The 24550-nt window shown below is 37.4% G+C and overlaps 2 protein-coding genes across 3 annotated transcripts; both read left to right on the top strand.

Moving 5' to 3' along the window:
* Window positions 1-1125: 1125 nt before the first annotated feature.
* On the top strand, window positions 1126-14788 carry slc9a6b (solute carrier family 9 member 6b). Its single transcript, XM_079860948.1, has 16 exons — window positions 1126-1468; window positions 4091-4290; window positions 4381-4458; window positions 4625-4701; window positions 5056-5168; window positions 6502-6607; window positions 7359-7500; window positions 7596-7701; window positions 11442-11530; window positions 11628-11741; window positions 11836-11947; window positions 12019-12172; window positions 12269-12299; window positions 12451-12536; window positions 13748-13853; window positions 13974-14788. The coding sequence occupies exons 1-16, from the start codon at window positions 1195-1197 to the stop codon at window positions 14265-14267; spliced, it is 2082 nt and encodes a 693-aa protein (XP_079717074.1). The 5' UTR covers window positions 1126-1194; the 3' UTR covers window positions 14268-14788.
* A 498-nt stretch (window positions 14789-15286) lies between these two features.
* Window positions 15287-23981, top strand: fhl1b (four and a half LIM domains 1b). Of its 2 annotated transcripts, none has more exons than XM_079860941.1 (6): window positions 15287-15363; window positions 20751-21283; window positions 22210-22384; window positions 22620-22789; window positions 22887-23073; window positions 23175-23967. In XM_079860941.1, exons 2-6 carry the CDS (start codon window positions 21128-21130, stop codon window positions 23327-23329), a joined length of 843 nt encoding a protein of 280 aa, XP_079717067.1. In that variant the 5' UTR covers window positions 15287-15363; window positions 20751-21127; the 3' UTR covers window positions 23330-23967. The 2 variants fall into 2 exon arrangements, with proteins under 2 accessions (XP_079717067.1, XP_079717066.1); XM_079860940.1 differs by having other exon boundaries at window positions 15290-15363; window positions 21110-21283; window positions 23175-23981.
* Window positions 23982-24550: the final 569 nt, after the last annotated feature.

Genomic DNA, 24550 nt, shown 5'->3' with positions numbered 1-24550 from the left:
GCATTCCAAAGCACTAACTGTGAACATCTCCAGAATAAAGAGAAGTATCAGGTTATGGATAATAAACTATATCTATTTTTCTTTTGATGCCTGATAAACACAATGTAACCACTTAACATTCAAAGGCATTAGAAGTGATTTGTTCAGGTGTTCTGTATGTAATGGAAGCGTTGAACCTGACATTGCCAGCGCTAGTTATTAAAAAGAAGCAAGATTTTATAGGAATGAACTCCTTTTGTGAAGTTAACGTTCCATTGTAGCTTTTAGCCCAGTAGTGAACAAAAGTCTGTGGTATTAACCTTCCTTATATGTATGTATACACAAACCACAAAACTGCAATTCAGTAACGAGTACTCGATCTGTAATTTAAGTGCATATCAAAAGTGCACATTTATGTATGGAGCAATTGATGTTGTATGTATGCAATAATAAATGTAATTCAACATGAATCGTACTGTTGTTATTGGATGCATCAGATCTTATTACATGACAAAGTATTTCAAAAGTATATATATATGTATATAATGCAATATATTACTGCAAAGCTTTTATGAGTATCTGTTTTCTTGTGAAATATTTTGGAAATGTTTTGGAGTGTTTAATGTTGGTTGTTTGAAATGTGTAAAATCATAAACTTTTAATAACAGTTGCAAAAATTCGAAAATGATTTAAAAAAAAATCAAGCTCATATTACTTAGTTTGACCTCCCGAAGTTTATTATAGATTAAATATTGAGATATTTTTTCTGAGGGTTAATCGCCTTTCTCTGACCGTTTGTTAAAAGGAAAAACGTCCTTTTTAGGTGTTATAGGCCAGTTATTTAATCTATATTATTTTAATACTATTATAGTATTATTTTTTTAATCTTTATATTTGAATTAGCTTTTATTTTTCTATTTTTAATTTGTTTTAGTACGTTTGTTATGTGCTTTTTATTACTTTTTGTTGTTTTTAAATATTTCTAATTTTAATAACAGTACTGAGTTTGCAGTATGTTACAGCTATATATATGTATTTATTTATTTATTTTTGGTTATTCATACTAAACAGTTTAAGAGTCCTTTATTTTGTAATATAACACTTCCGGTCAAACGGTGCAGGTTCTGTCAAGGTTGTTATTGCTGCTGTCTTCACACCGTGCATCGCATCAACACCGCTGAACTGAACGGCAGACCAGTCTCATAATAAACAGCCATGATGGGATGTCAAAGAAGACGCACCTCCGTGTCAGGGGCTTTTATGCTTCCCCGTTTACTCTGCTTGATGTGCTTTGCTGTCATTAGCCTGGCTGAGAACATGGACATGGTAAATGTGGTGACGGAGAGGAAAGCGGAGGAGAGCCACAGGCAGGACAGCGCCAACCTGCTCATATTCATCATGTTACTCACACTCACTATCCTCACGATATGGCTCTTCAAACACCGCCGCTTCAGGTTCCTGCATGAGACGGGCTTGGCTATGATTTATGGTGAGATTTAGTTGATGTATTCATATTCAAGTTCACATTCAGGAACCTTGTGCATGAGCTCATTAATGTTCTCAAAGTACTTGTCAATCTGTTCAATAAATTATTTTGCAATGCAGCTTAAAAAAAACAAAACCTTTCAATGACAACCATAGTGTAATCTCAACGCTCTAAGTCACTAATATGGGGCAAATGTAAAATAAAGGATGTCCATGTTTTGACAGATTTACAAAACTGCGCAATTTAGCCAGATTTATATATTTATATAAGCTGTTTTTTATTAAGATTTTGTCTGTTTTTAATAATTATTGTGTAGTAAATACTTAAAAATCTAAATTGAAATATTAAATATAATAATGTAATTGTAATTGTTAGTAATTCTATTTTTAATATAATATTGTACATTTATTTTAAAGCAGTTATTGCGTAATATATTTAAGATTCAAATTAAGATTTTATTATTTAAGTCTTAATTTATTGTATTTTAATTAATAATACTTTTAAGTCTTTTTAAAGCATTTATTGTGTAATAAATACTTTTATCTAAATTGAAATCTAAAATATAAGTATTAATTCATTTATATATTTTAATTCATTTAAATCCATTTTTAATTTAATTATTGTTTACTTAATACTTAAATCTTAAATGGAAGTCTTAATTAATTTCTAAAAGTAATAATCTTAAGTCTACTTTAAAGCTGCAGTCCGTAACTTTTTTGGGTTAAAAATGATCCAAAATAAATTTTTGAGCAAGTACATAACCAGCCAGTGTTCAAAACTATCTGCTTGCCTTAGCTCGATTCAAAACGGTAAGCTTGTAATAATGTTTTTAATTCCAGTGGCACTGGTGGATTTTCACGGGAAATTCAAGCATGTCTTTGCATCATTACGTCACATCTGTACACATTAGGGCTGTCAATCTTCCTCTATAATACTATTCGAATTCCATTCCTTATTTTATTTAATATTCGAATAATATTCGAATATTAAATGCTCAAATGTATCCTATTATTATATGAATCATGACGCATCGTTGCCATGAAAAACAGCGTTGCTATGGACGCGGAACGGACTATTTTCTTTAGCGGAAGCAATACAATCGTTTTTAAATCAATAAACTCCTTTTTAAATCAATGTTTTGTGTAAAATTATTTATTTATTTTGTAGGTAGCCGTGTAATAAGTTCAGCCTGTCGGGGTTGTTATTCGCTATAACAACCGCCTCGCTATACATTATCTTACTTGGCGGACAGCTGGTAACAGTTAAGCCCCGTGATGAGGAGAGAGGCAGAAAAGAATAATTCTTGCCTGTTTTAGCGGCGGTTCCTAGGACAGATCGCCTAGCTTGTCAGGGTGTAACGTTGTCAGTTTTTCCATTTAGGGTTTGAAATCCAAAAACCTTCAACACATCGCTTCTCAAATTGTCAGGAGTGGTGATCTCCGTTTCCGTGCAGACATTGCCCTCTCCGCGATTTTTGACAGTATTGTTATGATACAGCGTGGATAACGTGCACAATTGTGTTACGATTCAAAAACGTTATTGTTCATCTGACGAAACAAAAGCATTTCATTTTCACATGCGCGCGAGAAAGGCAAGATTGCATAATTTTTTTAAATTTTAAAATGTACATAAAAAAAGCAATATTCGAATAGGAACTTCAGCATTCGAATAGTACTGATTTTTTTAATATTCGAATTATATTCGAATTTCGGAATTCGTTCCAACAGCCCTAGTACACATAAAGAAGGAGTATCGGCTAGTAGGCTATATTGCGTGTGAGGATGTTGGTGGAGATTTATAGCCTTTTCTCACAGCACTTGATATAATTAAACTTATCAATTTGATGGCAGATCCAGAAAGGTTCAAACGACAATCACCAGTGACAACTGGAGATTCACCCGTTGTAAAACGCAAAAGACTTCGGACTTCGGAGAGGCTACAGAAAAAAAAGAGACAGTAACCGGTCCCATGCGAAAACAAGGATAAATATCGGAAAGGGCATTAAATGTAATCACGCAATGCTGATGTTGTTAACATAAACAATTTGAGAACAAAGTATAATTTGCACGGTTTGACGTGATATGATAAGCAATCGTTAATCAGCGCTTTTTACTGAAATGCTCAACAAAAGTGGATGTTACTCACTTCTTATGATGGTCATACTTCCAAAAAGTAGAATCTGTGATTCCGAATAACAGTATCCACACCGGCGCGGTGACTGACAGCCGCAAATTCTCCTCAAAACATTGGATTCATCCGCGCTGTGCCCTGCCGAGGCACAACCCAAAGTTGATAATTCCGCGAATAACTGCAATAGCAGATTTCGAACAGAGATGGCGACAAAGAGGAAAAACTACGGAGTGCAGCTTTAATACAATTAGTGTGTAATTCATATTTAAATCTAAATGTAATCTTAAATATAAGACTTAATTTCTATATTTTAATAAATTTAATACACGTAAAGCTTTCAGAATTTTTCTGATTGTCGCCGTTTTACTTCAATAGCAATAATAGGTATTTAGTAATAATGTAATAGTAATAATGTTATTTCTCTGTATGTGCTTTGCTTAACATAATGAGTATTAAAACACTATTTGATGTATAGCCTATGTTTTTCATCTCCAGGTTTGTTTGTGGGTGTGATTCTGCGCTTTGCGGTCCATTCGCCACAGGACTTCAATGACGTCACCTTGAGTTGTGCCGTGAACAGCAGTCCCACCACCATCCTGGTGAACGTGAGTGGCCGATTATACGAGTACAGCCTGAAAGGAGAGGTGCGGGACAGCAAGGGCCATGATGTGCCAAATGCAGAGATGCTCAGGAAGGTACTGATGTTACCTGCAATTTTTAATAGTGCTTGTTCCTTCTACTGGATGTATAATATTGTATACGGGATTTTGTTTTCACACTTCTAGGTTACTTTTGATCCTGAGGTTTTCTTCAACATTTTGCTTCCACCCATCATCTTTCATGCGGGATACAGTCTCAAACGAGTAAGAATATAATTATCCTAATGAAAAAATTCACAAAATACATAAATAATCGGGAAAAAAAGAAGCTTGTTTAATCAGTAATTCTGTCTCTTTTATCAATGGCTGATGTGGATTAGCTTGTTTCATTTTTAGTAATCTTTTTTTTTTTATTCATTTTAACTATCAGAGGCATTTTTTCAGAAATTTGGGGTCTATCCTCTCCTACGCCTTTGTGGGCACACTGACATCATGCTTTGTAACAGGGTGAGTGATGATATTTTAAAAAGAAAAGAGCTTTAGGGTCACTAGTTTAAAACACTAGTTTAGGGTCCAATTCTCACTATTAACCAGTTGCTTATTAACATGCATATTACTTGGATATTTGCTGTTTATTAGTACTTATAAAACACATATTTATGCCTTATTCTGCATTAACCATATTCTGCATCCCTTAACCCTACCCAATACCTAAACTTAACAACTACCTTACTAACTATTAATAAGCAGTAATTAGGAGTTAATTGAGGCAAAATTCGTAGTTAATAGTGAGAAGTGGACTCTAAACTAAAGATAATATTATATAATTCATTTTGGTTTTGTCAAATGTCCTCTGTGCAGGTTGGTGATGTACGGCTGTGTGGTGTTTATGAAAGCCATCGGTCAGCTTGGAGGGGATTTCTTTTTCACTGACTGCCTTTTCTTCGGTGCTATTGTATCTGCTACAGATCCAGGTATTGTTTTTGTTTTAAAATTAGTACACTGAGCTCTTATATTTAATATACACTCACCTAAAGGATTATTAGTAACACCTGTTCAATTTCTCATTAATGCAATTATCTAATCAACCAATCACATGGCAGTTGCTTCAATGCATTTAGGGGTGTGGTCCTGGTCAAGACAATCTCCTGAACTCCAAACTGAATGTCAGAATGGGAAAGAAAGGTGATTTAAGCAATTTTGAGCGTGGCATGGTTGTTGGTGCCAGACGGGCCGGTCTGAGTATTTCACAATCTGCTCAGTTACTGGGATTTTCACACACAACCATTTCTAGGGTTTACAAAGAATGGTGTGAAAAGGGAAAAACATCCAGTATGCGGCAGTCCTATGGGCGAAAATGCCTTGTTGATGCTAGAGGTCAGAGGAGAATGGGCCGACTGATTCAAGCTGATAGAAGAGCAACTTTGACTGAAATAACCACTCGTTACAACCGAGGTATGCAGCAAAGCATTTGTGAAGCCACAACACGCACAACCTTGAGGCGGATGGGCTACAACAGCAGAAGACCCCACCGGGTACCACTCATCTCCACTACAAATAGGAAAAAGAGGCTACAATTTGCACAAGCTCACCAAAATTGGACAGTTGAAGACTGGAAAAATGTTGCCTGGTCTGATGAGTCTCGATTTCTGTTGAGACATTCAGATGGGAGAGTCAGAATTTGGCGTAAACAGAATGAGAACATGGATCCATCATGCCTTGTTACCACTGTGCAGGCTGGTGGTGGTGGTGTAATGGTGTGGGGGATGTTTTCTTGGCACACTTTAGGCCCCTTAGTGCCAATTGGGCATTGTTTAAATGCCACGGCCTACCTGAGCATTGTTTCTGACCATGTCCATCCCTTTATGACCACCGTGTACCCATCCTCTGATGGCTACTTCCAACAGGATAATGCACCAGGTCACAAAGCTCGAATCATTTCAAATTGGTTTCTTGAACATGACAATGAGTTCACTGTACTAAAATGGCCCCCACAGTCACCAGATCTCAACCCAATAGAGCATCTTTGGGATGTGGTGGAACGGGAGCTTCGTGCTCTGGATGTGCATCCCACAAATCTCCATCAACTGCAAGATGCTATCCTATCAATATGGGCCAACATTGCTAAAGAATGCTTTCAGCACCTTGTTGAATCAATGCCACGTAGAATTAAGGCAGTTCTGAAGGCGAAAGGGGGTCAAACACAGTATTAGTATGGTGTTCCTAATAATCCTTTAGGTGAGTGTATTTAGCTATATTAAAATTCACTTCGAATGATTTCATAACCGAGTTTTTAATTTCTTACAGTGACTGTTCTGGCCATTTTCAATGAGCTGAAAGTTGACGTGGATCTCTATGCGCTGATGTTCGGCGAGAGTGTCCTCAATGATGCTGTGGCCATCGTCCTGTCATCGTGAGTGCACACACACAGCAGGTTCATGTGAAGTCCTCAGGGCTATATATTCTTGCGTTCAGATAATCTAAATTACAAAGATATAAGTTAGTTAGTCACCGTAATATTTATGAGTGTAACAGCTCATCATCCCTCCACTGACTAACTTCACAGCCGTCTTCCATATTCAGTGAGTCAGCGTAGAATTGTGACGAATCTAGATTGACATAAAAGTCGCATGAAGTCCGATATTACTGTTCAGACTGAGGTTGCATTGCAAAACATTTTACCTGTATCTGATTTAGAAAAGATCAGATTCCATGTGGTTTGTGCTCTTCACACTGTCATGAAAAAGACAGATTCAAGTCGCATATGAGCAAAAAATGGGCCACTTTTGGCTACAGTCTGAACGTAACCTTCTTCTGTTTCTTTAAGGTAAATTATTCATTTTTAATAGATCAAGAATAAACAGGTTGTTTGCACCACCGTTCAGAGGTTTTTGGTTGGTACGATTTTTTTATGTTTTTGAAAGATGTCCTGTATGGTAAAAACAGTAATGTGAAATGTGTCCTATTTTAATATATTCAGAAATGGGACGGCAAATCTGAATTTTCAGCATCATTGCTCCAGTCTTTAGTGTCACATGATCCTTCAGCTTGCTGAACAACAAAAGCAAAACATGCTTTTCTATGTATTGTAAACATGTTCAGTCAATCATGATAGATTATGTCTTGTTTTAATTTGAAAAAGTATCTTTCTCACCTTCTAACAGATCAATAGTGGCATACCAGCCTGAAGGAGACAATCGTCACACATTTGATGGCAGTGCCCTGCTCAAGTCTCTGGGTGTCTTTCTAGGGTTTTTCAGTGGGTCTTTTGCAATGGGGGCTGCAACTGGAGTCATGACTGCTCTGGTATCTTTATATCTGCATCATTTACATAACTAGCCAAAATAATCAGTCTAAACCCATCTAAGGTAGTTGATGTATTAATATGTGCTGTTATTTAGGTCACAAAGTTCACCAGGCTGAGAGATTTCCCCTTGCTGGAAACGGCCCTTTTCTTCCTGATGTCCTGGAGTACGTTTCTATTGGCCGAAGCCTGCGGCTTCACAGGTAACTATGGCAACCCTGTGATAGAAATCTTTGTTTAGCCACCTGCTGCATATGACATAATGGAAAAGCGAATACTGTTGGTTTATGCAGACAGGTGACTTCTCTAAAATTGCTTTGTTACAGGAATACTTGGTTCTAATCAATCGTGGCCTCAGTGCTCTAATATTTCTGTTTTGCAATATAATGATCGGCTGACTATACATTATCATTTATAAACATCATAAACTATATTTTGGTCATACTTTAGATTAGGGTCCAATTCGCACTATTAGCTAACTATAAACTACGACTTTTGCCTCAATGAACTCCAAATTACTGCTTATTAATAGTTATTAGTTATTAGTTATTAATTTTTAGGTATTAAGGGATGCAGAATAAGGCATTAAAATGAGCTTTATAGGTACTAATAAAAAGACAATATCCTAGTAATATGCAATAAGCGTTAATAATGCATAGTTAATAGTGAGAAATGGAACCTAAACTAAAGTGTTACCTATATTTTTAATCAATTGTGTTATTGTTAACTAAAACTATTGAAAATAGTTCCAAAAAATATATATAAATACTTGATGAAAACTTAAACTAGAGTACTAAAATGACTAAAACTAAAACTGAAATAAAAATTAATTAAAGCTAAATAAGAACTAAAAATGACAAAATCACAACAAAATTGCTAAAACATGAACATTCAGCATATTAATAAATACTATAATAGTAGATAACAATTACATTTATTCATTTAGCAGACGCTTTATCCAAAGCGACTTACAAATGAGAACAATAGAAGCAGTTAAACTAACAGTAGGACAACAATATGCAAGTGCTATGACCCATCTCAGTTTAATCTAACGCATTAAAAGTTAATACATTTTTCTTTTTCTTTTTTTTCCTTTTTTTTTTAAATATAGAATATAATAGAAGAGAAAGTGTTAGTATTACTGGATCAAGTGCTGTCGAAAAAGAAGCGTCTTCAGCCGGTTCTTGAGAGTGGTTATGGACTCAGCAGCTCTGGTTGCGTTAGGCAGATCATTCCACCAGCAGGGAACAGTCATGGTAAAGGTCCGAGAAAGAGATTTTGTGCCTCTGTGAGATGGCACCACAAGACGTCGTTCGCTTGCCGAGCGCAAGTTTCTGGATGGCACATAAGTCCGAAGTAATGAGTTTAAGTAAAAGGGAGCAGAGCCAGTGGTTGTTCTGTAGGCAAACGTCAGTGACTTGAATTTGATGCGAGCGGCAACTGGCAACCAGTGCAATTTTATGAGGAGAGGAGTGACATGTGCTCTCTTTGGCTCGTTAAAGACCACCCTAGCTACGGCATTCTGGATCAATTGCAGAGGTTTGACCGTGCAAGCTGGAAGACCAGCCAGGAGAGCATTACAATAGTCCAGTCTGGATAGAACTAGCGCTTGGACAAGGAGTTGTGTAGCATGCTCTGATAGGAAGGGCCTGATCCTCCTAATGTTGCACAAGGCAAATCTACATGATCGGGCAGTTCTAGCAATGTGGTCTGTGAAGTTCAATTGATCATCAATTACCACACCAAGGTTCCTGGCTGACCTTGATGGAGTTATGGATGACGAGTCTAGCTGAATGGTGAAGTTGTGATGTAGCACACGAGCTACCACGAGTAGCTCTGTCTTCGCAAGGTTTAGTTGAAGGTGGTGGTCCTTCATCCAGCCAGAAATGTCTGTCAGGCAGGCTGAGATACGATCAGCTACCGTCGGATCGTCAGGCTGGAATGAGAGGTAGAGTTGTGTGTCATCAGCGTAACAGTGATAGGAAAAGCCATGTTTCTGAATCACAGATCCTAGTGATGTCATGTAGATGGAGAAGAGAAGTGGTCCAAGCACTGAGCCCTGAGGCACTCCAGTAGCTTGATGTTGGGTCTTAGACACCACACCCCTCCACGATACCCTAAAGGACCTACCTGAGAGGTAAGACTTGAACCATTGGAGTGTGGTTCCCAAGATGCCCTTCATCTTTAGGATTGACAGGAGGATTTGGTGGTTAACTGTGTCAAAGGCAGCAGACAGATCCAGCAGGATGAGAACTGAGGATTTGGAAGCTGCTATTGCCAGTCTCAGAGCTTCAATTACTGAGAGCATGGCAGTCTCAGTTGAGTGTCCGCTTTTGAAACCAGACTGATTGTTGTCCAAGAGGTTGTTCTGTGTAAGGAAGGAAGAGATCTGGTTGAAAACAACTCGTTCAAGTGTTTTCGCGACGAATGGAAGGAGAGATACCGGTCTGTCATTTTCCAGATGTGCTGGATTTAGAGTGGGTTTCTTAAGCAGTGGAGTTACACGAGCCTGCTTAAATGCTGTGGGAAAGGTACCAGTGTGAAGAAAGGTGTTTATGATGTGTGTGAGTGCGGGTACAACTGAGGATGAAATGGCTTGAAGTAGGTTAGTGGGAATAGGATCAAGCGGACAGGTGGTAGGGCGATTGGAAAGGAGGAGTTTGGAGACTTCTGCCTCTGAAAGTAGAGAGGAGGGTAGAAAGTGTGTGTTAGCTGGTAAAATGTGTGTGTCAGTTTGTGGATTGGTAAATTGGCCGCTGATGGTGGTTGTTTTATTTATGAAGAATGTGGCAAAATCGTCAGCTGTTAGGGTTGATGAAGGAGGAGGCGGAGGAGGAGGGTTGAGAAGAGAGAAGGTTTTGAAAAGCATGCGAGAGTCTGAAGAATTGTTAATTTTGTTGTGATAGTAAGTCATTTTAGCAGTGGAGATATTAGCAGAGAAGGAAGAGAGGAGGGATTGATAAAGACCAAGGTCAGTAGGATCTTTCGATTTGCGCCACTTCCTCTCTGCACCCCTTAGTTTAGAACAATGTTTGTGGAGAACATCAGAGAACCAGGGGGCAGAGGGTGTGGTGCGGAAAGGAGGAAAGGGGGCAGAAGTTGTCCAAGCAGGATGTTAAAGTGGAGAAAAGAGTATCAGTTGCACTGTTAGTATCTAGTGTTGAAAGCTGATCAGGTGGAGGAAGTGTGGATGAGACTAGAGAGGATAGGCGAGAGGGTGAGAGTGAGCATAGGTTTTGCCGAAAGGTGACCTGTGGAGGAGTGTGTGTTGTGTTCTGTGGCAGGTTGAGGTTGAGAGTGAGGAGGAAGTGATCTGAGGTGTGCAGTGGAGTGACCAGTGTATGGTCAGTGGAGCAGTAGCGTGTGTAAATAAGGTCCAATTTGTTACCTGATTTGTGAGTAGCCGCAGTAGATACCCGTTTGAGGTCGAATGAGGCAAGCAGAGTGTGGAAATCAGCAGCCTGAGGTTTTTCTAGGTGGATGTTGAAGTCTCCAAGAACTATGAGAGGAGTACCATCCTCAGGGAAGGATGAGAGTAGCACATCAAGCTCCTCCAAGAAGCTGCCAAGCTGACCTGGGGGACAATATACAACTACAAAATGGATTTTAATTGGGCTAGTGATGGTAATTGAATGTGATTCAAATGAGCTGTTGTCACACAGAGGTGGTAAATGATCAAATTTCCAATAATTTGAGATGAGAAGACCAGTACCTTCACCCCTACCAGTCAGGCGAGGGGTGTGTGAGAAAGGGAAGTTAGTGAAGAGGGCAGCAGGTGTGGCAGTGTCCTCTGGTCTGATCCAGGTCTCAGTCAGGGCCAGTAGGCTGAGACCTGAATGACTAGAAATAGATGTAATGAAATCAGCTTTGTTTACAGCGGACTGGCAATTCCTGGCAATAATATTAATAATACTAAAAGAATCTTCTTTGTTTCTGTGTTTAGGTGTGGTTGCAGTGCTCTTCTGTGGCATGACTCAGGCTCACTATACATACAACAACCTTTCTGCTGAATCCAAAACTAGAACCAAACAGGTAACATGCGTTTGAAAGCCCTCAAACAACTGTACAAACGTATTACATCTTTGAAGATTGGTATACTGATAGTATTGTCCTCCATTTCCCCCAATAGTTGTTTGAGCTGCTGAATTTCCTGGCTGAAAACTTCATCTTTTCTTACATGGGCTTGACACTTTTCTCCTTCCAGCACCATGTGTTCAATCCCTTGTTCATCATAGGTGCATTTGTATCCTTTTGAAGCAGTGTATTTATGCTGTACTCATGAATTGTGTACGGATAAACATTCACACATTATCCTTGACCGTGGCTTTCATTGCCAGTTGGCTATATTTCTTGGCAGGGCGGCCAACATCTACCCCTTGTCTTTCCTGGTAAACTTGGGCCGCAAGAACAAAATCGCCTCCAATTTCCAACACGTCATGATGTTTTCAGGTAATACTTTACTTTTTAATGTGCATACTTTCCTGTTTTCTGTTGCTTATGATGTCATGCTGACCTCACAGGTCTCCGAGGGGCTATGACCTTTGCCCTCTCAATTAGAGACACTGCGACATACGCCAGGCAGATGATGTTTTCTACCACCCTGCTGATCGTTTTCTTCACCGTGTGGGTCTGTGGGGGCGGGACGACCCCCATGCTGTCACTCATGCATATTCGGTGAGTCTTACTTGCATTCTGAAAGCAAACTGTCTTTTTTTTATTTTTTATTTTTTTTGTTGTTGTTGTTGCTTAAATGACATTATCTTTCCACAGAGTGGGAGTGGACACAGATCAAGATAATACTGTAAGTTCTACTCATGTCTGCTGGAAATGCAACTGCTGATATCAGAAAAAACGCTGTTTAACATTCAAATATTTACTGTACAAATCTGTACCATAAGGGTAATATAACAGGCTATATTAACTTTCTTGTCTTTTTCTCTTTGCTCAAATAGGTCACAGCACCAGATGGGATGACACAAAGAAGTACCAAGCATGAAAGCGCCTGGCCGTTCAGACTGTGGTACACTTTTGACCACAAGTATCCTTCAGTTGTTCTGCCGAGTTCTATCAACGTTTAATTGTTACACCCTTGCTTGCACTCTACATATTGGATTTGACAATCTTAGGCAACCATAATGCACTGTACATCTCCAATAGTATAGTCCCTTTCACACAGAAAGTCCAGAAAATACACTGATAATGTGAAAATGCTAGTGTTAAAACGCATGATAACTGCATCATTGCGACAACATAAGCGTCATCACTACAACACCACTTATGGCATTGGTCCTGCCTTTTGTTCACACAGGGCACATTCTTCACACAGAAAACACTCTTAACAATTCTATGGCAATTTTCTGGGATCAACGCTCTGTGTGAAAGGTGAATGTCTTCAGTACAGCATGTTAAACAGTAGAGGGCGCTCATGATCAACTGTAAAATGTAAATCAAGGTTTCATTTTTCCATCTGGGATTCACTAATCATGACACATTCGCCACAGTTGTGGTCACATGACATGCAGGTAAACGAATATTGTTTTCTTTTTAGGAAGTGTTTCGATTTATAATTTTAAATTTTTGTGATCAATTACTAGCTTTTCATCAACTCATGAACCCCCTGTAATTCACTCATGAACACACTGGTGGAAACCCTGCCCTAGAATTTTCATTTTTCTCAAACCAGACTAATGATTATTATGATTACTATTATAATGATTATTGTATAATTATTATAATTCGAGATATCCTACCAGAAGTGCAAATTGTATATAAATTATACAATTGTATAAAAAAAAGTGCAAAAAAGTATATAAATTGATCAAAATTGACAGTAAAGACATTTCTAATGTTACAAAAAAAATCTACTAAATGCTGTTCTTTTGTAATTTCTATTCATAAAAAATAAGCAGCACAGCTGTTTTAAACATTGATAGTTATGATAATAATAAATGTTTCTTGAGCAGCATATTATTATGATTTCTGAAGGATCATGTAACACTAAAGACTGGAGTAATTATGCTGGAAATTCAGCTTTGCCATTACAGGAATAAATTACATTTTTAACGTATATTAAAATAGAAAACATTTACTTTAAGTTCAAATAATATTTCATAATATTACTGTTTTTACTGTATTTTTGATCAAATGATTGCAGCCTGTATATGTAACAGTATAACTAATAAAAACTAGTAGTAGTATAATTATTTAAGTCATTTTAAATCATGTTTAATCCTTAATGAAGTGGTGCAGTTATTTAAAACCCTTCCTCACACACAGCGGGCCTCCTCTCACTACCACTCTGCCGGCCTGCTGTGGGCCAATAGCGCGCTGTCTTACCAGCTCACAAGCCTATGAGGTAAACCATTGAACCATAACGGCTTTTGGCTCATACTACAGTGTAGAAATGTGTAAAATCATAGAGTATATTCTGAATTGTGCAAATCATTGATTTTCTAACCCTCTCCCCCACCTCTAGAACGCCGGTCAATTGCATGATGAGGACACAGAGCTGATTCTAAATGACGGAGATGGTTTTATGTACAGTGACATGACGATCAGCACGGACGCCCATGGCATGCCCACCACCTCCACGGGCCAGGCTGGTCTTTACTCACTTGCAGGAACGTCAGATGATCCTCTCGACAGGGAGCTTGCGTTCGGAGGCACCCGTCTGGTCCTCCCCACAGAAGAGCATCCAGACCCGCTGATATCATTTCCTCCTCCTCCACCATCCCCGCCTCTGTCGGACCCTCTGCGCCACAGAGTCTGAGCCTGCCGGACAGCTGCTGACCTCTTGCTCTCTAAGTGATGCTCTTTTTTTTTTTTTTTTTCAGAGATATTATGTTAAATGTTTATTTATGCTTTTATTGGTTTATTATATTGTGCCATTAATATTTATTTATTTGTCTAGACACTGTTCTACTATGGTTGTGTTGGCTAATCCTTCTGTTTTCTTCCTAATTTCTCAAGAAAAACAAAAATGTGCCATAAAAGATTCTAAATAAATTTTGTGTTTAGTAGTGTGTAGCTCAGACTGAACGTCTGCCTCTATTGTGAATGCATTGATGTGTCTTGATGGATCATTTCAAAGCCATACATAACTTGTGGGTCAATTGTGGATAAATCTATTTTAATAAGTGCCTCCGTCCTGTTTCCTGGTGTTTCCTGTGGCTCATCATTACCTCATTAACATTTAAAAAAAAAGAGGTTCATATTTGTGAAAAAGTGATTTATTTCAAAGTGTTTCCATACCCTTTGACCCTCTAATAAATGAGGATTTATGTACTTTTTAAGCCAGTGTTGAAAATTATTTGAGTGCAGTCATCTTTATTGATTAATTTACTAAAAAGATATACTGCCATCGATTTCGTATTTGAACAGGTAAATATTGCTAAACCAACGTAGCTTTCTAGAAATTGCCTACTGCATACCTACTATTGCATACTGCCTGATGGAATTTTGAAGATATTTCAGAAATTGGCTTTTAAATCCATTTTTGATAATGGAAAAGGCTCCCTTTTCATAGAATGAAACTGTTGGATCTTAATTTGATTGTTTTTTGCAGCGAATAAATAAAAACCCGCACACCCTGTGATTTACGAATCCTAACGATGGTAAAATATCTTAATATTCATGAGCCAAATCTTCGTCATTAGATGGTAATTGCGCAGCGCCAGTTTTACCTAATTAATATTAAGAAGAAAGATTTCGCCATTGGACGTCTACCAATGAACGTTAGCATGGCCTAATTAATATTTATGAGCTAAGACTTCTCGACAACCCACCGAACCAAGTGCAAAACACATTGAAACTTTTACTGTGGCTGCAGTGGACAAGACATAGAGCACCGTGTCCCACAGAAAGAGGTAAGTTTAACTTTCTCAACGGTTAAAAACTGAGGATAACTAAGCAGCAAAATTTACGTTTTCTTAATAGGATCACAAGAACGTTTTCTTAATCAAGAGTCACAAGAACGTGCTATTCTGCCTACATGCAAAGACCTATGCTAAGAAAAACATCAAGAGGCAGAAATTTTAGCAAAATAATGTTTTCATATTTAAATAAATAATCAAATATATATTTTCAATATATATAGGCCTAATGTAAAAATAATTTTCGTGATTTCAAAAAATATTCTAATCAGTTTAGTGTTGTTGATCAACAGGAATTTATTTCACCTGCCACCAAGACTTATAACAAACATCCATCATTATACTCTTGAAAAAAGTTCACATTTTCAAAATGGTTTCGCTGTTTAATATTTAACCTGTCCAAGACAAAACCTACCCTTACATGTGTTTTGATTAACCTATGATCTACCAGTGAGTCTGAATATGAAGTGCACTAATGTAAGTACAGTAATGGGGCGTTGGCTGCAGGGATTTTCTGCATGTTCTTTCAGCCTCTGAAATCTGTTTCATATTAAAGATTTTCACTCCAGAGATCTAGCCACATGTCTAAGGTATGGACTGATGGGCTGAGAGACTCTGCTGGACAGTTTGTCTAAATTGTCTGCAGAAAGGAATTCACCCCATGAGAGCGATATAAATATCTGATATCTGTCTTTGATGTCCATAATTCTATCATTATCTTTTGCACATTCCAAAGACGTAAAATGCACAGGAAAATCATATCATACCATTTTCCCATTTTGACACTTTTTGCTGGCTGAAATGATGTGTCTTTACAGACACTGAATTAAGCGTGTTATTACTATAGTAATTAATATTCGTATATGAATAGTCCATAAATTAATAACAATAAGTACTGGCATAACATACATTTAAAATTGGAGCCAAACTCCCTGTTTATCCCAAGACAAGTATTGTATTGTATTGTATCAAGGGTGCATGGACGATCTCATGTGTTTGAGTCACTGCCTCATGACTGATTATGAATCAGGAGCCAGTTGCAACAAACTTCCTAAAAATGTAATAAAACCTTTGCAATTACTGTAAAACAACGGGTTTTCTTAAAGAGTACACAATGATAATCAAAAACATTTGACATCACCATCAACAGATCTGTCTGTTCCTCATTTACGTCTGATCCACGCAGATCTAGTTTAACGTCCGTGAAATGATCTTGTGTTCTCCTGCTACTAAGAACACAGTGAGGACCTGTGAAGCATTTGACATTCCCTTAAAGGGATAGTTCACCCAAAAATTGAAATTCTTTCTATTTATTTCTTCTGCTGAACACAAAAGAAGATATTTTCTAGAATGTCGGTAACCAAACAGTTGATGGACCCCATTGACCTCCATATATGGAAAAAAGATACTATGGAAGTCAATGGCTACCGTCAAAACTGTTTGATTACCAACATTCTTCAAAATATCTTCTTTTGTGTTTAACAGAAGGAATAAAATTCATACAGGTTTGGAACAACTTGAGGGTGAGTACTGTAAATAATGAATTTTAATTTTTTTGGTGAACTATCCCTTTAATGTCAGATGAAAAGTGATTCATTTCCTCCCCATTTTTGCTTGTTGGTAAAAGCATATGTCGAAACATTTAGGTAAGAACTCAGTGGATTGATACTCGTATCCCTCTGTTCTGTGTAGGTATTTGACTATGCATATAAAGGCAGATGAATATCAGTGAGCGCTGCCTACAACAAATATTACAAACTGTTTGCGTAGAGTGTAAAGGGTGATATTTACACCATAGGGCTGATTTTAAAGTTAATAAGAAACAGCTTTTATTATTTTTCTCTGGAAACGTAAAATAACAATTAGGCGTAAGTGGAATCCGTATGTTCGTTTGGCCGGAAGCTAGTTATTTTACTTTACAAAGTTTTAAGTATGAATGTTTTTCTTACACAAGTGCATCGCTTCGCTTCAGAAGGCCTTATTAACCCCCCGGAGCAGTGTGGAGCACTTTTATGATGGATAGATTCACTTTTATGGACTTCAAAACAGAAACGGCCATTCACTGCCATTATAAAGCTAGGAAGAGCCAGGAAATTTTTTAATATAACTCCGATTGTATTCGTCTGAAAGAAGAACGTCATATACACCTAGGATGACTTGAGGGTGAGTAAATCATGGGTTAGTTTTAATTTTTGGGTGAACTATCCCTTTAACGGCTTGAGTGGGGGAAAGAACTACAATCCCATGAAGCATTGCAAATGACAATCGAATTAAAAACAATGGAGAAATATAAAACAACTGATTTAAAGATGTTGATTATGTCCTGTATATATACAAAGTATTTTTAGAGAATAGTGAGATTGACTTGTGCTTCACGGGAGAGGACGAGCACTAAAGAGCTCTTTCAGAGAAACTTGCTTTTGATTTTCTGATTGGTGGAGATTTCTTTACAGAATCATGGGTAATGTAGTTTTTACCCAGAATTCCATGTTAAACATGAATATTTAAAAAATAAGTTGATATAATGTGCACAGATGGCTTCCTTCAACCTCGTAGCTCACAGTCCATCTTTAACGGTTTATAAGTTATTGTTAAAAATCAATTCCCCTATGAAGAAAATTCTGGGATTTTTACTTCACGAACATGACTGTTGCACTATATTGTACTTTTGACTGCAAAATCTTGTGACTGGCCAATCAGAATGAAGTATTCCAGCACGCCATGTAATAAATAGCCTATTGTTACAGCCAAGTCCCTTTAAGAGAAACATTATAAATTATAATGAATTTATGAAGGCATCAATGTAATTATATGGTGGTTTACATGTGGCCCCAGATTAACCCTATAGAGGGACGGTAGTCTTGTTTGAGTTTCCTCTTAGTGTATTTAGGACTGCAGATCAAGAGGACTAGGGTTACACAGTTGGCCAGCCGTCTCGCCTGTTCTTCTTACCGCCACTTCACTGGCTTCCTGTTTCCAAGCGTTTGCCACATTCTTCAGCAAGTAGATCATGCCAACACAATAACGCTCTAGCAATTTTACCAGCTGTAAAACAGGGTTGATTCCATTACCGTATTTCAGATGACCAACATTTGCTAATCAGGACCATTTGTGCCTTAAAATGCATTTAAAAAACCAATTCATCCAACATATGTTTCTCTGTTTGGGTTAGAGCATATGCACAAGTGCGCTCATGTGTGTGGTTTGCGAATGCAGTAATTACTGTAAAAGTGATATTTTTGAGCTAACCAGCAGGTGATGTCATTGCCCAACTTCTAATTTGGTCGCCTTCATCATATGCACCGCACCCCGTTGTGGGCCTGCAAAGAAAAATAACTTGTTAAATGCATGCAAAAGCAGCATAAAGGAGGAAAAAACACGGTCCGTATCTCCACCATATTATTTTTCTCTTCAGCTGAAGTCTCACAGGCTCTCAAGTTCCCTCATATCGCATCAACCAATGGGTCGCGAGCAGCGTGACTGTTCCAATTCTTCCCCTCGTTTGCTTTGGCTGCTACGCTCGCCCGACTGTGTTCCAGATGCTGGTGCATGAGGTCATCCTGAAACCAGATTCCAGTCTCAACAGTCTGCCATCTCCCTGGAGATCACATTAAATATTTGACTAAAACAAGAGTCTGTCCGTTCGCCATTACATCAGCGTCTGTAAAAATGCCCCCTTTCACACTTATCTGTGACCCATTTAGCGGGCTCCCTTATTTGTTTGAATTGAGCTGTTTGCTATTAATTCTAACAAGTAAATGAAGTTGTGGCCTAGTGGTTAGCACATGTGCTGTGGTGTTTTTATGTGGGCGATGTGAGTTTGAATCCGGGGTGGGTTTCATGAAAATCCGAAGGAAAAATAATGAAAGTTGTTATTTTTAATGATAAACAATTCTTAAAAATAATACAAATGTTACTAAAAATGACGACGCATAATAATAATGTCTCACTTTCATTTTTTAAGGAACATTTGAAAAATGAATAAATAAAAATACATATTTTTGTAATAAAATAATAATGAAAAATATCATCTAAAAATTATATTTAAAAAAGATAAAGAATATTTTTAAGTCTTTTCAGAAAAACAAATGTTCTTAATCTTGAGCTAGAAAATACAAAGAAAATAATAGTTGAGTAATGTTATCCTTAAAAATGTTTTGTGTATCCAGCCCCTGGTTCACATTGTTCTCCTCCTCATTTCTGTCCTTACTTGACTCTCCCTTAAATCCCATTTGAAAACGTATGAGCTTTGCTGAGTGGCTGTTAGAACTGAGCTAAAATGTTATCTCCAAATGTCTGTCTGGTCTGTCGTTAAAGTTAACTGACCAGGAAACACAGAACTGGAAAAGGTATCATGAAGAACAGCAGATTTCGGAAGTCTACGAACTTTCTGGAAAAACAAGACCACTTTTGCCAAGTCCTGTAACAGTATCCCACATATTTAAGCCTCATTACAGTTCAGATACTTCTCCTGTGTCCATTAAAAAATACTTCTGCTAGTCTAAAACAGACATGGACGGGATATTTGGTTTTAGATGTGTTAGCAGGACCACTGGTCAGTACAGGCGACGATACGCTAGAAAAAGTCAGTGAGATAGAAATTGGCATAGAGTTTATTCTGGTTTTGGCAGTGATGTTAGAACTCGAGCAAAACATATTTATGGACTGTGCAGTACAATTTGCCCAGTTTAATTTGAAACTTTGGGATTTTCCGGCTCCATACCCATTAAGGATGTTAGTTAGAGTTTACATTTGCAAAGGAGACAGGAAAGTAAACGTGTAATTTTTTTCCTCCGCTTTTGGGACTTAGTAGAGATCAGTAAAATATGTCATACCACAGCCTTTAGTTATTTGACCGACAACCCACCTAGAAGTTATTCATATCTGATGCATGCTAAATAATTAACCAGATATGTGAAACTCACTGCAAAGTGAATGAGAGGTTCCCTCTTTAAACTTTGTTAAAGAACTGTTAACATTCCTCATCTCACCACATGCATACCAGACATACTTCAGCACGTATAAACCAAAGCGATCAAATGTGTGCCCGCATACTAAAACATGCACATATTCGCTTGAAGCATTTGCACAAAAGTTAATATTTCATTCCCAGGAAGTGTTCTGCCCTCATTTTTAATGACTACATGGGAAAGTTCCCAATGACGTTTGTTTTGGCGAGTGAAACAATATGTAATTCAAACCAGGCATTCGTTTATAATCGAATATCTCATGACAAATTCAATTTTTATTGTATTTCCTTGGCTGGTTCACGAGATCATTTGATTTAGGTATGAATGTGTGTAATGAGTGCACTGCTTAATCATCATTACTGAAGAGATGTAGGCCTATCATACTGAAAGAAGGATCTGTCTTACTTTCAGCCCGTGTGCCAGTCTGCTAACCTGCTTTACAACTGAACCGAACCCGCTATCAGATCAAGATAAGAACTGAGGACAATAAAAAACATGTGCTGTTTGCTGTTGCCTATGGTTACATAACAGCTCAAAGCAATTTGGCCCCTCCGCCTAAGGGACAACGGAACAAACACTATCTTATCAATAAATTACCTCAGTTTCCTGAGGAAACTCTGCACACTGTTAGTTACATGAGGGGGTGTGGGACGTGTTAAACTTTTTTTCTTTTTTCCTTTTCTTTTTTTCTACATTTATTCATCATGATGTATTTTTATGACCAAATTTTATGATAACGATGAGGTAATCGCTGTTATTATTTCTCACAGCTGGGTTATTTGGGGACTATGGCAGATCGTTCCAGCTGTTTTTACTGTCGCGAGGACCTCAGTGGAAAGAAGTTCGTGAGGAAAGACGAGAAACCAGTTTGCGTGCGATGCTTTGACAAGTTCTGCGCCAACACTTGCACAGAGTGTCGACGGCCAATCAGCACCGAGTCTAAGGTAACGCGTGATATGATCTGTGTGTGTGTGTGTGTGTGTGTGTGTGTGTGTGTGTGTGTGTGTGTGTTTTCCATGGGTGGTACTGTTGTTAAAATGCCACGAAAACCCAGGCTGAAATCTTGGTCTGATGTGTTTTGTGCCCTTGACATTAAACTTGACATATGCTTTATAGCTCTGACCCATATCTGTCAATATAAGAGCACTTATCATAGGCTACTAATGTAATAGTTTAGAAAAAGTTTTACAACTTCAGTAATCTATATAAATTAGGCTTTGAAGTCAAGATAAAAGTAGAAATAGGCTACTGTATACATACATTTTTTGTATTTCTCATGTTTTTAAAAAATATATTTTTTAATAATATTTTTAATTAATCAACTAACAAAAAAAAAAAAATATATATATATATATATATATATATATATATATATATATATATATATGCTCTACCGTTATAAAATGTTGGGGTCGGTAAGATGTTTGAATTTTTTGCATTTATTTGATTTAAGAAAATACAGTAAAATCAGTAACATTGTGAAATATTATTACAATCTTTTTTTTTTTTAAAACTGTTTTCTATTTTAGTATATCTTAAAATGTAATTTATTTCTGTAATGGCAAAGCTGAATTTTCAGCATCATTACTCCAGTCTTCAGTGTCACATGATCCTTCAGAAATTTGCTGCTCAAGAAACATTTATTTTTCTCCATGTTTGAAACAGTTGTGCTGCTTAATATTTTTTTGGAAACTTTTTCCAGATTTTTTGTGATTAATTAATGCATCCTTGCTGAAAAAAAAAGTACTGACCCCAAACTTTTGAACGATAATGTATATTTATATAGAAATATATTATTTTCACAAAATATTATTATATTATGTTATATTATATGTGTGTACATCTCTCAGTCTTAGTCCTTTCTGTGTAGGAGCTTCACCATAAAGGCCGGTACTGGCACTCAGATTGTTTCCGATGTGCCAAGTGCTATAAGAACCTGGCCAAGGAGTCTTTCACCTCCAAGGATGACAGGGTCCTGTGTGGGACGTGTAGCTCACGTGAGGATGCCCCTCGCTGCCATGGCTGCTACAAGCCCATACTGGCAGGTATAATATAAATGTATTTTTATATTCAGTAGTATATAAATCAATAAATCATTGTCAAATATTTATTATTGAAACAAATTGAAAAACAGGGCCTCAGCACACGTTGCTTTAAAATAAAATAAAACAACCATTAAATAAACTAAAACATAAAATAATTCATTTCCATTGTATGTATAATATATTCATGTGTAACCGACTGTACTTTCCGTTTTTCTCTCTAATGTGTTTGATACAGGCACTGAGAATGTGGAATACAAAGGCAACTCCTGGCATGATGAGTGTTTCACCTGCTATCAGTGTCAAAAACCAATCGGCTCTAAAAGTTTCATTACAAAGAACAACAACATCTACTGCACCCCTTGCCACGAGAAGAAATTTGCCAAACAATGCGCTTGCTGCAAGAAGGTGAAAGATTTAGTAGAATTTTTAAGGAATAATATTCTTAATATTCTGCAAACACAAAACATGTTCTTTTATTGCTTCCACATGTTTTGTCCTCCAGCCCATTACCACAGGAGGTGTGAATTACCAGGACCAGCCGTGGCATTCGGAGTGTTTTGTGTGCTCCTCCTGCCGAAAGCCTTTGGCTGGCTCCCGCTTCACCTCCCACGAGGAAAAGGTCTACTGTGTGGACTGCTACAAAAGCACCGTGGCGAAGAAATGCAGCAGCTGCCAGAATCCCATTACAGGTTTGAATCCACACACAGACACACAATTCTCGACGTTATGCGTTCTTCTTGAACGTTGTGTATTTGACTTGAACTAAAGTGACAAATAAATCATCCCACAGGATTTGGCAAGGCTACGAACGTAGTGAACTACGAGGGCGGCTCTTGGCACGATTACTGCTTTAACTGTAAGAAGTGCTCTCTTAACCTGGCAGACAAGCGCTTTGTAGCTCGCGATGGAGACATTTACTGCTCTGACTGCTCCAAGAAACTGTAAGCGCCTGCTCACCGTGGAGACAAAAAGAGAGATTAATTCAGAAAAAAAAAATGTCAGCATTCATTTGAATTTATACAGAAATCCCACATAAATATGTTGAAGTATTGACAAAGGCTTCTGTTATGTTGGTTCTGGCTTCTTTATGAGGGGAGTTTGATATTTCCTGTGAGAAATGTTACGTTTACCTAGAGGCTTTGATGGGAAAACTTATCCTCTCTCTTTCCAAAGGCCCATTTGTCTCAGGAAAGATTGTGAGACAGGATGACAGATGGATAATAATGAAAAGAGGTGTGTGTGTGTGTGTTGTTTGAGACATATGACCGGTATATCTGTGTTTCTGAACGACTTGTTTCATTGTATCAAATGAAGCTTTGTGTTGATAACTTTTAAATCTGTAACAGCTTGTAATCGTGGCTGCTGAACTTGTCAGTACTATGGGTTTCTGTATCTTTTAGATTGCTTCCTTGTGATATTTTTTTTGTAATTGTCATAAAAACCAATACTGGAAAAATTAAAATGCGTAGCTTTTGTCGCTCTCTTTACTTACACATTCTCCTTACAGTAGACTAACATTCAAAAAATACATATTTTACCTTTGTATCATCTGAGAAAAAATAAATAAAGTTGAGATTTTGACAAAACTGCTCATGTCATTTTTATTTGCCATGTCTTTTTTTCATAAAACAGCGACGTCTAGTGGCATTATGTAGCTTAGAATTAGTAAATGTAATCAGTATGCAGGCTTTAACCTCAAAAATATGCTTTGTTTTTAGATAAAAGTCTCTTGTTAATTTAACTGTACCTTTTAAACATGCTATAGAATAAAATGTTCATTTACTTTATATTGTTTTGAATTACAATAGAACACCAATGTTACCAGTTTAGCTAAATCAATTATATTAAGTTTTATTACATGGCTTAGCTGAATTCCAATGTAGAATGCGGTCTGTTATTTCTTGATAACAGACCGCTGCGAAGTATAACAGACCGTTGCCATGAAAAACAGAGCGTTGCTATGGATGCAACCGTAGAGACGGAACGGACTATTTTCTTTAGCGGAAGCAATACAATCGTTTTTAAATCAATAAACTCCTTTTTAAATCAAAATTTTGTGTCAAATTATTTATTTATTTTGTAGGTAACGTTAGTCATGTAATAAGCGGGATAATGTATAGGGAGGCGGTTGTTATAGCGAATAACAACCCCTTCAGGCTGATTCAA

This window comes from Squalius cephalus (genome assembly GCF_949319135.1).
Source record: "Squalius cephalus genome assembly, chromosome: 24".
NCBI classification, from domain to species: Eukaryota; Metazoa; Chordata; class Actinopteri; order Cypriniformes; family Leuciscidae; genus Squalius; species Squalius cephalus.
This window is presented reverse-complemented; position numbering and strand designations above follow the sequence as displayed.

Excerpts from the sequence above, each read along its gene's own strand:
- slc9a6b (XM_079860948.1), top strand. The coding sequence starts at position 1,195 with ATGATGGGATGTCAAAGAAGACGCACCTCCGTGTCAGGGGCTTTTATG. Across the intron at positions 1,469-4,090 it reads GGGCTTGGCTATGATTTATG|GTTTGTTTGTGGGTGTGATT; the intron begins GTGAGATTTAGT and ends TTTCATCTCCAG. Across the intron at positions 5,169-6,501 it reads TGTATCTGCTACAGATCCAG|TGACTGTTCTGGCCATTTTC; the intron begins GTATTGTTTTTG and ends AATTTCTTACAG.
- fhl1b (XM_079860940.1), top strand. The coding sequence starts at position 21,128 with ATGGCAGATCGTTCCAGCTGTTTTTACTGTCGCGAGGACCTCAGTGGA. Across the intron at positions 22,385-22,619 it reads CTACAAGCCCATACTGGCAG|GCACTGAGAATGTGGAATAC; the intron begins GTATAATATAAA and ends TGTTTGATACAG. Across the intron at positions 23,074-23,174 it reads CTGCCAGAATCCCATTACAG|GATTTGGCAAGGCTACGAAC; the intron begins GTTTGAATCCAC and ends ATCATCCCACAG.